Source organism: Scyliorhinus torazame, chromosome 17, assembly GCF_047496885.1.
Source record: "Scyliorhinus torazame isolate Kashiwa2021f chromosome 17, sScyTor2.1, whole genome shotgun sequence".
In the NCBI taxonomy this organism is placed as follows: Eukaryota; Metazoa; Chordata; class Chondrichthyes; order Carcharhiniformes; family Scyliorhinidae; genus Scyliorhinus; species Scyliorhinus torazame.
This window is the reverse complement of record NC_092723.1, coordinates 121944182-121956309: the sequence shown is the minus strand read 5'-3', so window position 1 is coordinate 121956309 and position 12128 is coordinate 121944182. Positions and strand designations below refer to the sequence as shown.

General features: G+C 51.4%; 1 protein-coding gene across 6 annotated transcripts in view; it reads right to left on the bottom strand.

Annotated features, from left to right (window-relative positions):
- The window catches only part of dhrs7b (dehydrogenase/reductase (SDR family) member 7B), a 49722-nt gene that overhangs the window by 18746 nt on the left and 18848 nt on the right, over positions 1–12128 (bottom strand). For all 6 annotated transcript variants that reach the window (XM_072480973.1, XM_072480970.1, XM_072480972.1 and 3 more), the window contains exon 4: positions 10561–10771. In XM_072480973.1, the coding sequence (XP_072337074.1) occupies positions 10561–10771 (211 nt within the window). The remainder of the gene's footprint in view (positions 1–10560; positions 10772–12128) is intronic.

Genomic DNA, 12128 nt, shown 5'->3' with positions numbered 1-12128 from the left:
CTGTTCTATCCATGTCTCCGAAATGGCCACAACATCGAAGTCCCAGGTACCAACCCACGCTGCCAGTTCCCCTACCTTGTTTCGTATACTCCTGGCATTGAAGTAGACACACTTCAAACCACCTACCTGAACGCTGGCCCCCTCCTGCGACGTCAAATCTGTGCTCCTGACCTCTATACTCTCATTCTCCCTTACCCTAAAACTACAATCCAGGTTCCCATGCCCCTGCTGCATTAGTTTAAACCCCCCCAAAGAGCACTAACAAATCTCCCCCCCAGGATATTTGTGCCCCTCAGGTTCAGATGTAGACCATCCTGTCTGTAGAGGTCCCACCTTCCCCAGAAAGAGCCCCAGTTATCCAAAAATCTGAAACCCTCCCGCCTGCACCATCCCTGTAGCCACGTGTTTAAATGCTCTCTCTCCCTATTCCTCATCTCACTATCACGTGGCACGGGCAACAACCCAGAGATAACAACTCTGTTTGTTCTAGTTCTGAGCTTCCATCCTAGCTCCCTGAAAGCCTGCCTGACATCCTTGTCCCCTTTCCTACCTATGTCGTTGGTGCCAATGTGGACCACGACTTGGGGCTGCTCCCCCTCCCCCCTAAGGACCCGGAAAACACGATCCGAGACATCACGTACCCTTGCACCTGGGAGGCAACATACCAAACGTGAGTCTCTCACGCTCCCACAAAATCTCCTATCTGTGCCCCTGACTATAGAGTCCCCAATTACTAATGCTCTGCTCCTCTCCCCCCTTCCCTTCTGAGCAACAGGGACAGACTCTGTGCCAGAGGCCCGTACCCCATGGCTTTCCCCTGGTAAGTCGTCCCCCCCACAAGTATCCAAAGCGGTATACTTGTTTCTCAGGGGAACGACCGCAGGGGATCCCTGCACTGACTGCTTTTTCCCAGTCCCTCTTACAGTTACCCACCTATCTCCAATCTTTGGTGTAACTAATTCCCTGAAGCTGCTATCTATGACCCCTTCTGCCTCCCGAATGATCCGAAGTTCTTCCAACTCCAGCTCCAGTTCCCTAACTCGGTCTTGGAGGAGCTGGAGATGGCAGCACTTCCTGCAGGTAAAATCAGCAGGGACACTAACTGCATCCCTCACCTCAAACATCCTGCAGGAGGAACATTGCACTCCCTTCCCTGCCATTCCTCTAACTTTCTACCAAGATCTGGCTAACAACTAAATTAAATTTTTATAAAAAATAATAATATAATAAAAATATGGTACTTACCTCAGACCAATGGGTTTTATTATTAGGTTAGAGGAGGAGGGCGGGTGGGAGACACTACACGTGTAGTGTCTCGGGTTTCCTCTCCACCAGAATTTATTGGTGAGGGTCTTCCCAGACGTCCGCGGGTCGACTTCCTGATCCCGCCTAAAAAACTAATTTTTTTAAAAAAAGAAAAATTCTCAGCTCCTGCTGAAATTGACTAACCAGCCAGCTCCACTCCCGCCGAAATCGACTGGCCTGCCCCTGCAAAGAGAAGTGCTTTTAAAGGTTGACTTACCTCCCAGCAACCTCCTTCCGCAATGCTCCCGCTGAAATTGACTAACCAGCTGCTCTCACGCCGCCGAAATCGACTGGCCTGCCCCTGCAGAGAGAAGTGCTTTTAAAGGTTGACTTACCTCCCAGCAACCTCCTTCCGCAATGCTCCCGCTGAAATTGACTAACCAGCTGCTCTCACGCCGCCGAAATCGACTGGCCTGCTCCTGCAAAGAGAAGTGCTTTTAAAGGTTGACTTACCTCCCAGCAACCTCCTTCCGCAATGCTCCCGCTGAAACTGACTCACCACTCACCAGCTGTTCTCCCGCCGAAATCGACTGGCCTGCCCCTGCAGAGAGAATTGCTTTTAAAGGTTGACTTACCTCCCAGCAACCTCCTTCCGCAATGCTCCCGCTGAAATTGACTAACCAGCTGCTCTCACGCCGCCGAAATCGACTGGCCTGCCCCTGCAAAGAGAAGTGCTTTTAAAGGTTGACTTACCTCCCAGCAACCTCCTTCCGCAATGCTCCCGCTGAAATTGACTAACCAGCTGCTCTCACGCCGCCGAAATCGACTGGCCTGCCCCTGCAGAGAGAAGTGCTTTTAAAGGTTGACTTACCTCCCAGCAACCTCCTTCCGCAATGCTCCCGCTGAAATTGACTAACCAGCTGCTCTCACGCCGCCGAAATCGACTGGCCTGCTCCTGCAAAGAGAAGTGCTTTTAAAGGTTGACTTACCTCCCAGCAACCTCCTTCCGCAATGCTCCCGCTGAAACTGACTCACCACTCACCAGCTGTTCTCCCGCCGAAATCGACTGGCCTGCCCCTGCAGAGAGAGTTGCTTTTAAAGGTTGACTTACCTCCCAGCAACCTCCTTCCGCAATGCTCCCGCTGAAATTGACTAACCAGCTGCTCTCACGCCGCCGAAATCGACTGGCCTGCTCCTGCAAAGAGAAGTGCTTTTAAAGGTTGACTTACCTCCCAGCAACCTCCTTCCGCAATGCTCCCGCTGAAATTGACTAACCAGCTGCTCTCACGCCGCCGAAATCGACTGGCCTGCCCCTGCAAAGAGAAGTGCTTTTAAAGGTTGACTTACCTCCCAGCAACCTCCTTCCGCAATGCTCCCGCTGAAATTGACTAACCAGCTGCTCTCACGCCGCCGAAATCGACTGGCCTGCTCCTGCAAAGAGAAGTGCTTTTAAAGGTTGACTTACCTCCCAGCAACCTCCTTCCGCAATGCTCCCGCTGAAACTGACTCACCACTCACCAGCTGTTCTCCCGCCGAAATCGACTGGCCTGCCCCTGCAGAGAGAATTGCTTTTAAAGGTTGACTTACCTCCCAGCAACCTCCTTCCGCAATGCTCCCGCTGAAATTGACTAACCAGCTGCTCTCACGCCGCCGAAATCGACTGGCCTGCCCCTGCAAAGAGAAGTGCTTTTAAAGGTTGACTTACCTCCCAGCAACCTCCTTCCGCAATGCTCCCGCTGAAATTGACTAACCAGCTGCTCTCACGCCGCCGAAATCGACTGGCCTGCCCCTGCAGAGAGAAGTGCTTTTAAAGGTTGACTTACCTCCCAGCAACCTCCTTCCGCAATGCTCCCGCTGAAATTGACTAACCAGCTGCTCTCACGCCGCCGAAATCGACTGGCCTGCTCCTGCAAAGAGAAGTGCTTTTAAAGGTTGACTTACCTCCCAGCAACCTCCTTCCGCAATGCTCCCGCTGAAACTGACTCACCACTCACCAGCTGTTCTCCCGCCGAAATCGACTGGCCTGCCCCTGCAGAGAGAGTTGCTTTTAAAGGTTGACTTACCTCCCAGCAACCTCCTTCCGCAATGCTCCCGCTGAAATTGACTAACCAGCTGCTCTCACGCCGCCGAAATCGACTGGCCTGCTCCTGCAAAGAGAAGTGCTTTTAAAGGTTGACTTACCTCCCAGCAACCTCCTTCCGCAATGCTCCCGCTGAAATTGACTAACCAGCTGCTCTCACGCCGCCGAAATCGACTGGCCTGCCCCTGCAAAGAGAAGTGCTTTTAAAGGTTGACTTACCTCCCAGCAACCTCCTTCCGCAATGCTCCCGCTGAAATTGACTAACCAGCTGCTCTCACGCCGCCGAAATCGACTGGCCTGCCCCTGCAGAGAGAAGTGCTTTTAAAGGTTGACTTACCTCCCAGCAACCTCCTTCCGCAATGCTCCCGCTGAAATTGACTAACCAGCTGCTCTCACGCCGCCGAAATCGACTGGCCTGCTCCTGCAAAGAGAAGTGCTTTTAAAGGTTGACTGACCTCCCAGCAACCTCCTTCCGCAATGCTCCCGCTGAAACTGACTCACCACTCACCAGCTGTTCTCCCGCCGAAATCGACTGGCCTGCCCCTGCAGAGAGAATTGCTTTTAAAGGTTGACTTACCTCCCAGCAACCTCCTTCCGCAATGCTACCGCTGAAATTGACTAACCAGCTGCTCTCACGCCGCCGAAATCGACTGGCCTGCTCCTGCAAAGAGAAGTGCTTTTAAAGGTTGACTTACCTCCCAGCAACCTCCTTCCGCAATGCTCCCGCTGAAATTGACTAACCAGCTGCTCTCACGCCGCCGAAATCGACATGTTGTTTTATGGTTGGGGTGTGTGAAGATTGTGATGGGGGTGGAAATGTTTATTGTACCATGTTTATGTCGCTGTTATTGTTATTATTATAAAAACTTGCAAATACCCTAATAAAAATATTTAAACAAAATAAATGATTTCCCATTTGTAAATCCATGCTGACTCTGCCCAACCTGATCATGATTGTCCAAGTGTCTATTTATCACATCATAGATGTAGCACAAAAGTGAACGGAGACAAGAAATTACTCATGTTTCTGGTGCTGGAGCACCATCTAGTGGTTATCCATAATGAAACCGCAGAACTCCACTGGTGCTATTCGCTATTTTTCTCCCCAATCCCCTGATTAGGTTGATCCGTGTTGAACTGCAGCTCCCAGGTATCAGAAAGATGTAGTCCCTTGCTCGATTGCCCAGTCAAGCATGAGCTACAGTGTACAGTGAGTGATGGTAACTATCCGACTGTGGCGGCAATCCCATCTTCACCCAACAGGAATGTACAGCAATGTGCAACAAGGATCAGTGGAGAGCAATTGGGAATAGGAACCTGGGATGATTTCACCACCACTCCCCCTATAATTGGACCATATAGCCAGTTGTAGTACCCTGAGGAAAGACTTGTTTATATTGTGTTTTTCCCACCCTCAGGACACCCCAAAGCATTTTATAGTAAATGATGTACTGTTGTAAGTATAATCACTATTGTAATGGAGGAAATGTGGCAGCTAATTTAAATACGGAACACCCTCCCCCCTCCCACCCACACAACAATATCTTAAATGGCCAATTGGTATTTCAGCCATGTTGATTGAGGGATAATTATTGGCCAGGAGAACAGGGATAACTCCCTGTTCTTTGAACAAATGCCAGGGGATCTTGACCTGTGAAGACCCCATAGGGGCCTTGGTTTAACATCTCATCTGAAAGGCGGCACCCTCTGACAGCGCAGCTCTGTCTCAATACTGCTCTGGGAGTCTCAGCCTTGGTTGTGCGCTGGGGTCTGCAGGATGCAACTAGAGTTTACAATTTTCCGACTTCACTACCACTGGGCCACGCTGCACCAGCTGGGATCGGCTTTCTCAGCACAGACTGACCGAACATCTTCCTTATCCAGTATCACAGAAGGTTAGGGTTAGGGTCTCACTGGGGGAGCTGCTCCTTAAAACATTCTGACAGTGATCAAATCAGAGCCATGATTCAGAACAAAAAAAGCTTAATTACTGTTCCTTCAATAATAGTGAAGCACCCGATTCTTCACACCTGCAGAATAGCACAACATTAAGGGGTGCATGTCATATGCTAACATGACCTAAAACAACTGTGAGATAGCTAGCAGAATAGGAGCTTTATCAGTCATGGGTCATTTGGTAGTCTCTTGTCTCTGAGCTTGCGGATTCAATTTTCACTTACGAGTTTGGAGCTTGAAATCTAGGCTGGCACTCCACTGGACTACTGAGGGAGCGCAGGACTGTCAGAGGAGCTGTCTTTCGGGTGAGACATTAAACCTAGGCCCCTGTCCTCCCAGCTGGACCTAAAAGATTCCACGGTACTATTTTAAAGAAGATCAGAGGAGGTTTCCTCAGCGTCCTGAACAATAATCATCCTTCAACTAACATCATTAAACAGACTATCTGGTCATTACTGTTTTCTGGGATCTTGCTGTGTGAAAATTGGCTGCAGTGTTTCTTAGACTACACCAGTAACTCCACTTCAAAAGTACTTCACTGCACTTCCGGTTGCGGCTATGCGGAGCTAAGCCGCACGATGCGGCAGCTCCCGCGAACACGGACTTTCGGGCTCGCTAGAGGAACCTCAACAAAATTTTTTTGACAGCCAACCCGTGGGGAAGAGAGGAGAGAGGTCCCCTACTAACTGTATGGACCGGACCCGCAGCGAAACGGCCAAAAAAGTGGCAAGAGAGGGAAAATAAGGAAAATGGCGGCGGCCGGGGACAGAGGAGATGCAGGAATTCATCAAGCGCTGCTTCGAGGAGCTGCGTAAGGAGATGGTGGCGCCTATGTTGGCAATAATTGAAGGACTTGGGGCAACCCAGAAAGCCCACGAGGTGAAGATCCAGGAGATCCAGGAAAGAGCCCCTCTATTCCGGCTGATAACGTGGAACGTGAGGAGCCTGAATGGGCCGGTGAAGAGGGCTCGAGTGTTCGCGCACTTGAAGGGACTGAAAGCAGACGTGGCTATGCTCCAAGAGACACACCTGAAGGTGGCGGACCAGGTTAGGTTAAGAAGGGGATGGATAGGACAGGTATTTCACTCGGGACTGGACACGAAAAATAGAGGGGTGGCAATTCTGGTGGGAAAGCATGTGTCATTTGAGGCCAAGACTATCGTAGTGGATAATGGAGGGAGATATGTGATGGTGAGTGGTAGATTGCAAGGGACGTGGGTGGTGTTGGTAAATGTATACGCCCCGAACTGGGATGATGCTGGATTCATGAAGCGCGTGTTGGGGCGCATTCCGGACCTGGAGGTAGGACGACTGATAATGGGAGGGGACTTCAATACAGTGCTGGACCCAGCACTGGACCGCTCCAGATCAAGGAGGGGAAAGAGGCCGGCGGCGGCCAAGGTGCTCAGGGGGTTTATGGATCAGATGGGGGGAGTGGACCCATGGAGGTTTGCAAGACCGCAGGCCAGGGAATTTTCTTTCTTTTCCCACGTGCACAAGGCCTACTCCCGGATAGATTTCTTTGTTCTGGGCATGGCGCTCATCCAGAGGGTGGAGGGGACGGAGTATTCGGCCATAGTCATTTCGGACCATGCCCCGCACTGGGTGGAAATGGGGCTGGGAGAGGAGAGGGACCAACGGCCGCTGTGGCGGCTGGACGTGGGACTGCTGGCAGATGAGGTGGTGTGTGGGAACGTGAGGGGGTGTATCGAAAGGTACTTGGAGGCCAACGACTCGGTGCGAGTGGGGGTGGTATGGGAGGCGTTGAAGGCAGTGATCAGGGGAGAGCTAATCTCCATCAGGGCTCATAGGGAGAAGACAGGGGGCATGGAAAGGGAGAGGTTAGTGGGGGAGATTTTGAGAGTGGACAGGAGATACGCAGAGGCCCCGGAGGAAAGATTACTTGGGGAAAGGCGATGGCTCCAGACGGAGTTTGACCTGTTGACCACGGGGAAGGCGGAGGCACAGTGGAGGAAGGCGCAGGGGGCGACCTACGAGTACGGGAAAAAGGCCAGTCGGATGCTGGCACACCAGCTCCGTAAGAGGACGGCAGCGAAGGAAATAGGGGGAATCAAAGATGGAAGGGGAGCCACGGTTCGGAGTGCAACGAAAATAAACAAGGTATTCAAGGCCTTCTATGAAGAGCTGTACAGATCCCAGCCCCCAGGGGGGGAAGAGGGGATGAGATGATTCCTAGACCAACTGAGGTTCCCGAGGGTGGAGGAGCAAGAGACGGCTGGTTTGGGGGCACCAATCGGGTTGGAGGAGCTGAGTAAGGGTTTGGGGAGTATGCAGGCGGGGAAGGCCCCGGGGCCGGACGGGTTCCCGGTGGAGTTCTATAGAAAGTATGTGGACCCGTTGGCCCCGCTACTAGTGAGGACCTTTAACGAGGCAAGAGAGGAGGGGACCCTGCCCCCCGACAATGTCGGAGGCGACAATTTCCTTGATTCTAAAGCGAGACAAGGACCCACTGCAATGTGGATCGTACAGGCCGATTTCGCTCCTCAATGTGGACGCTAAGTTATTGGCAAAAGTGCTGGCCACGAGGGTTGAGGACTGTGTCCCGGGGGTGATTCATGAGGATCAGACGGGATTCGTAAAGGGCAGGCAATTAAATACTAATGTGGGGCAGCTCATAAACATGATAATGATGACATCAGAGGAGGGAGAGGCGGAGATAGTGGCAGCTATGGATGCGGAAAAGGCCTTTGACCGAGTAGAGTGGGAGTACCTCTGGGAGGTGTTGCGTAGGTTTGGGTTCGGGGGAGGGTTTATTAGCTGGGTTAAGCTCCTTTACAGCGCCCCGGTGGCGAGTGTGGTGACGAACCGGCGGAGGTCGGAGTACTTTCGGCTGTACCGAGGAATGAGGCAGGGGTGCCCTCTGTCCCCCCTGTTGTTTGCATTGGCGATCGAACCCTTGGCCATATCACTGAGGGAGTCTAATAAATGGAGGGGGGTGGTCCGCGGAGGATAAGAGCATTGGGTGTCGCTATACGCGGATGACCTGCTGCTGTACGTGGCGTACCCAATGGAGGGGATGGTGGAGGTCATGCAGACTCTGAGGGAGTTTGGGGAGTTCTCGGGCTATATGCTCAATGTAGGGAAGAGTGAGCTTTTTATATTACAGGCAGGGGACCAAGAAAGAGGGATAGGGGACCTACCGCTGAGGAGGGCGGTGGGGAGTTTTCGGTATCTGGGGATCCAGATAGCCAGGAGTTGGGGGGCCCGACACAAATTGAATCTGACGAGGTTGGTGGACCAAATGGAGGTGGACTTCAAAAGATGGGACATGTTGCCGCTCTCGTTGGCGGGTAGAGTGCAGTCGGTCAAAATGGTGGTCCTTCCAAGGTTTTTGTTTGTGTTTCAGTGCCTTCCCATCGTGATCACCAACGGCTTTTTCAAGAGAGTAGGTAGGAGTATTATGGGGTTTGTGTGGGCAAATAAGACCCCGAGGGTAAGGAGAGGGTTCCTGGAACGCAATAGGGACCGAGGAGGGTTGGCTCTGCCAAACCTAGGGAGCTACTACTGGGCAGCAAATGTGGCGATGATCCGCAAGTGGGTTATGGAGGGAGAGGGGGCGGCATGGAAGAGGATGGAGATGGCGTCCTGTAAAGGAACGAGCCTGGGGGCGTTGGTGACAGCACCGCTGCCGCTCTCGCCGACAAAGTATACCACGAGCCCGGTGCTGGCGTCAACGCTAAGGATCTGGGGTCAGTGGAGATGGCATAGGGGTGCAATGGGAGCATCGGTGTGGTCCCCGGTCAGGGGTAACCACCGGTTTGTCCCGGGGAAGATGGACGGGGGGTTCCAGGGCTGGCATCGGGCGGGGATTAGAAGAATGGGGGACCTGTTCATAGACGGGACATTTGCGAGCCTAGGGGCACTGGAGGAGAAGTTTGAGTTACCCCCGGGAAATGCATTTAGATATATGCAGGTGAGGGCTTTTGTGAGGCGACAGGTCAGGGAATTCCCGTTACTCCCGGCACAAGAAATTCAAGACAGGGTGATCGCCGGTGTATGGGTCGGGGAGGGCAAGGTTTCGGCAATTCACCAAGAGATGAAAGAAGAGGGGGAAGCGCTAGCAGACGAATTAAAGGGTAAATGGGAGGAGGAGTTGGGGGAGGAGATCGAGGAAGGTTTGTGGGCTGATGCCCTGGGTAGGGTTAATTCCTCCTCCTCATGTGCCAGACTCAGCCTGATACAATTTAAGGTGGTTCACAGAGCGCACTTGACGGGGGCGGGGTTGAATAGGTTCTTTGGGGTAGAGGACAGATGTGGAAGGTGTTCAGGGAGTCCGGCGAACCATGTCCATATGTTTTGGCCATGCCCGGCACTGGAGGGGTTCTGGAGAGGAGTGGCGGGAGCAATATCTCAGGTGGTGAAAGTCCGGGTCAAGCCAAGCTGGGGGCTAGCGATATTCGGAGTAGTGGATGAGGGAGTGCAGGAGGCGAAAGAGGCCGGAATTCTGGCCTTTGCGTCCCTAGTAGCCCGGCGAAGGATATTGCTATTGTGGAAGGGGGCGAAGCCCCCTAGCCTGGAGGCCTGGATAAACGACATGGCTGGGTTCATAAAGCTGGAGAGGATTAAGTTTGCCTTGAGAGGGTCTGCGCAGGGGTTCTACAGGCGGTGGCAACCGTTCCTAGACTACCTCGCGGAGCGCTAGAGGACGGTCGGTCAGCAGCAGCAGCAACCCGGGGGGGGGGGGGGGGGGGGGGGGGGGGGGGGAGGAGACGAGAGATTGTTTGAGGGGATGGAGGAGCAGGAGATAACATGGAGGGTGGGGGAAACTGGCACGTGCGGGCGAGAGCCAGTGTATAAAGCTATGTAAATATACAATTTTGCCATGTATATATCTTGCTCAGTGCGATTTTGTGTTATTTTGTTACGGGGGGGGGGTTATTGTTTGTAAGGGGAAAAAATTGTGTTGTTAAAAAACTTTAATATATATATATATTTTTTTTTAAGTACTTCACTGCCTGTAGAGTGCTTTGCAATATCCTGAGGACATGAAAAGAGCGATATGAATGCAATACTTCCTTTTCTCTGCCTCTTCCCACGCTGCTAGCCTCTGGTTTCAGCCCTTCCTTTAATGAGGAGGATGGGATGTTGCACAAAACAACGAGGAAGTGGGCCTCATCCCAGGCCATTTTCACTTCTCTCCTCCTGGCCGGTTATGGAGCAAAGCTGGCAACGTTTTTGACTCTGACCTCTTGTGAGCTTAGAAATCAGGATCAGCTCTAAAGGAAAACACACACAACTAATATCTGACAATGTGATACCTTTTGTTAAAGCAACTGGTCCAAAATAGTTGGTATTCATCACGTCTTTATCAACGCTAATGGCAGTGTCCAGGATGTTGCCTCGGTAACTGATCCCTGCATTATTTATCAGCACATCCACTTGGCCAAAGCAATCAAGGATCTCTTGCGTGCTGCTCCTCACTGTGTCTAAGTCCGCCAGGTCAAAGATTACCACATGAGGCATGTGCGCCTGTGAAAAGAAACCAAACCCACAGTGAAAATATTTAAACACATCCAGGTTTGTATCCATTGCATGTAACTGAAAGAAAACTGTGGGGAAAAATGTGTTGTGGGGGCTGCAATGGAGATGGGACAGAGCTTCCTCACAACAAATCTAGTGCTGAGTAATATATCGGAGAAGCTATAACAGACTGTAAATAATACTGGACACATTTACTAACCAAATTTTAGCTCTTGCTGAACGCAGAGGCGAAAGTTAAAAGGCAGGAAATCACTTCCTGGAATTTTAAAAACAGCCCTATTTTCTTATTTGGGGTTTGGTTACTTTCCAGTTCATTTGATTATTGGCAGCAACCATCGGTGCTTGTCTGACATTCTTTTAAAGAACCAATAAAGGTTGTAAGAAATGGTGAAAGGGTTTGCTGGGCTAGGAGTAGAGAAATACATTTTCATTTGTGGGGAAAGCCATTAACATATGATAATTACTAATAAATCCTGCAAAGAGTTCAGGAGAAACAACTTTCCCAAAGGCTGGTTAAAATGTGCTAGCAGAGTGTGTTTGAACCATTAAGGGATTTAAGAGTAAGCTAGGTATGTACATGGGAGAGAAAGGGATTGAAGCTGATCGGCTTGGATGCAGGAGTGGTGGGATGAGGTTAGTGTGTGTGCAGCAGAACAGCTGGACTGGCTGTTTCTGGATATGAATTCAATGCCATTTTAAGATTATAGATCTCTGATGTGCCTTGGGACGTTTTACGGCATTAAAGGACATTTACAACATTATGATGTTAAAGCAAGTTGCTGTTGTTGAAACTATCGAGCAGTGTTTGTCTCCCATGAGGACACAAAGAAGCCAGAACCTGAAGACTCGCACATCCAGACATAGGAACAGCTTCTTCCCCACAGCTACAAGACTCCTCAACGACTCCCCCTCGGACTGATCTGTTCCCTGTAAGAACACTACAGGGGGAGTAGTACAGCTCCCAGAAGTATTCCCACCGCAGGGGAAGTTTCCTATGGGCGCCCTGGAAAATGGCTTGGCTGCCCACTGCACAGCGATGACAGTTTAAGGAAATTTAAATAGTCCGGACCCCAATTAGGGGTGATTTTGAGAGCATTCTGCTGGTAGCAGACCAGCCACCCCGTTGTGCGGGGGAATCAGCCAGCTTCATGGAGGAGGTCTCTCTGCCGCAGTCCATCGGAGATGGAGATTCCACCCCACTGTGAGGGGACCACCAGCAGGAAAGACAACCCCCTCAGCCCCAACAATCCAACTGGAATGCTTTCCCGTCCAATCCGAGGGGCCTGCCGTTTTCCCTTCCACAACATATTTAATTATCTTTATATTGCTACGGGTTCCTACCTGT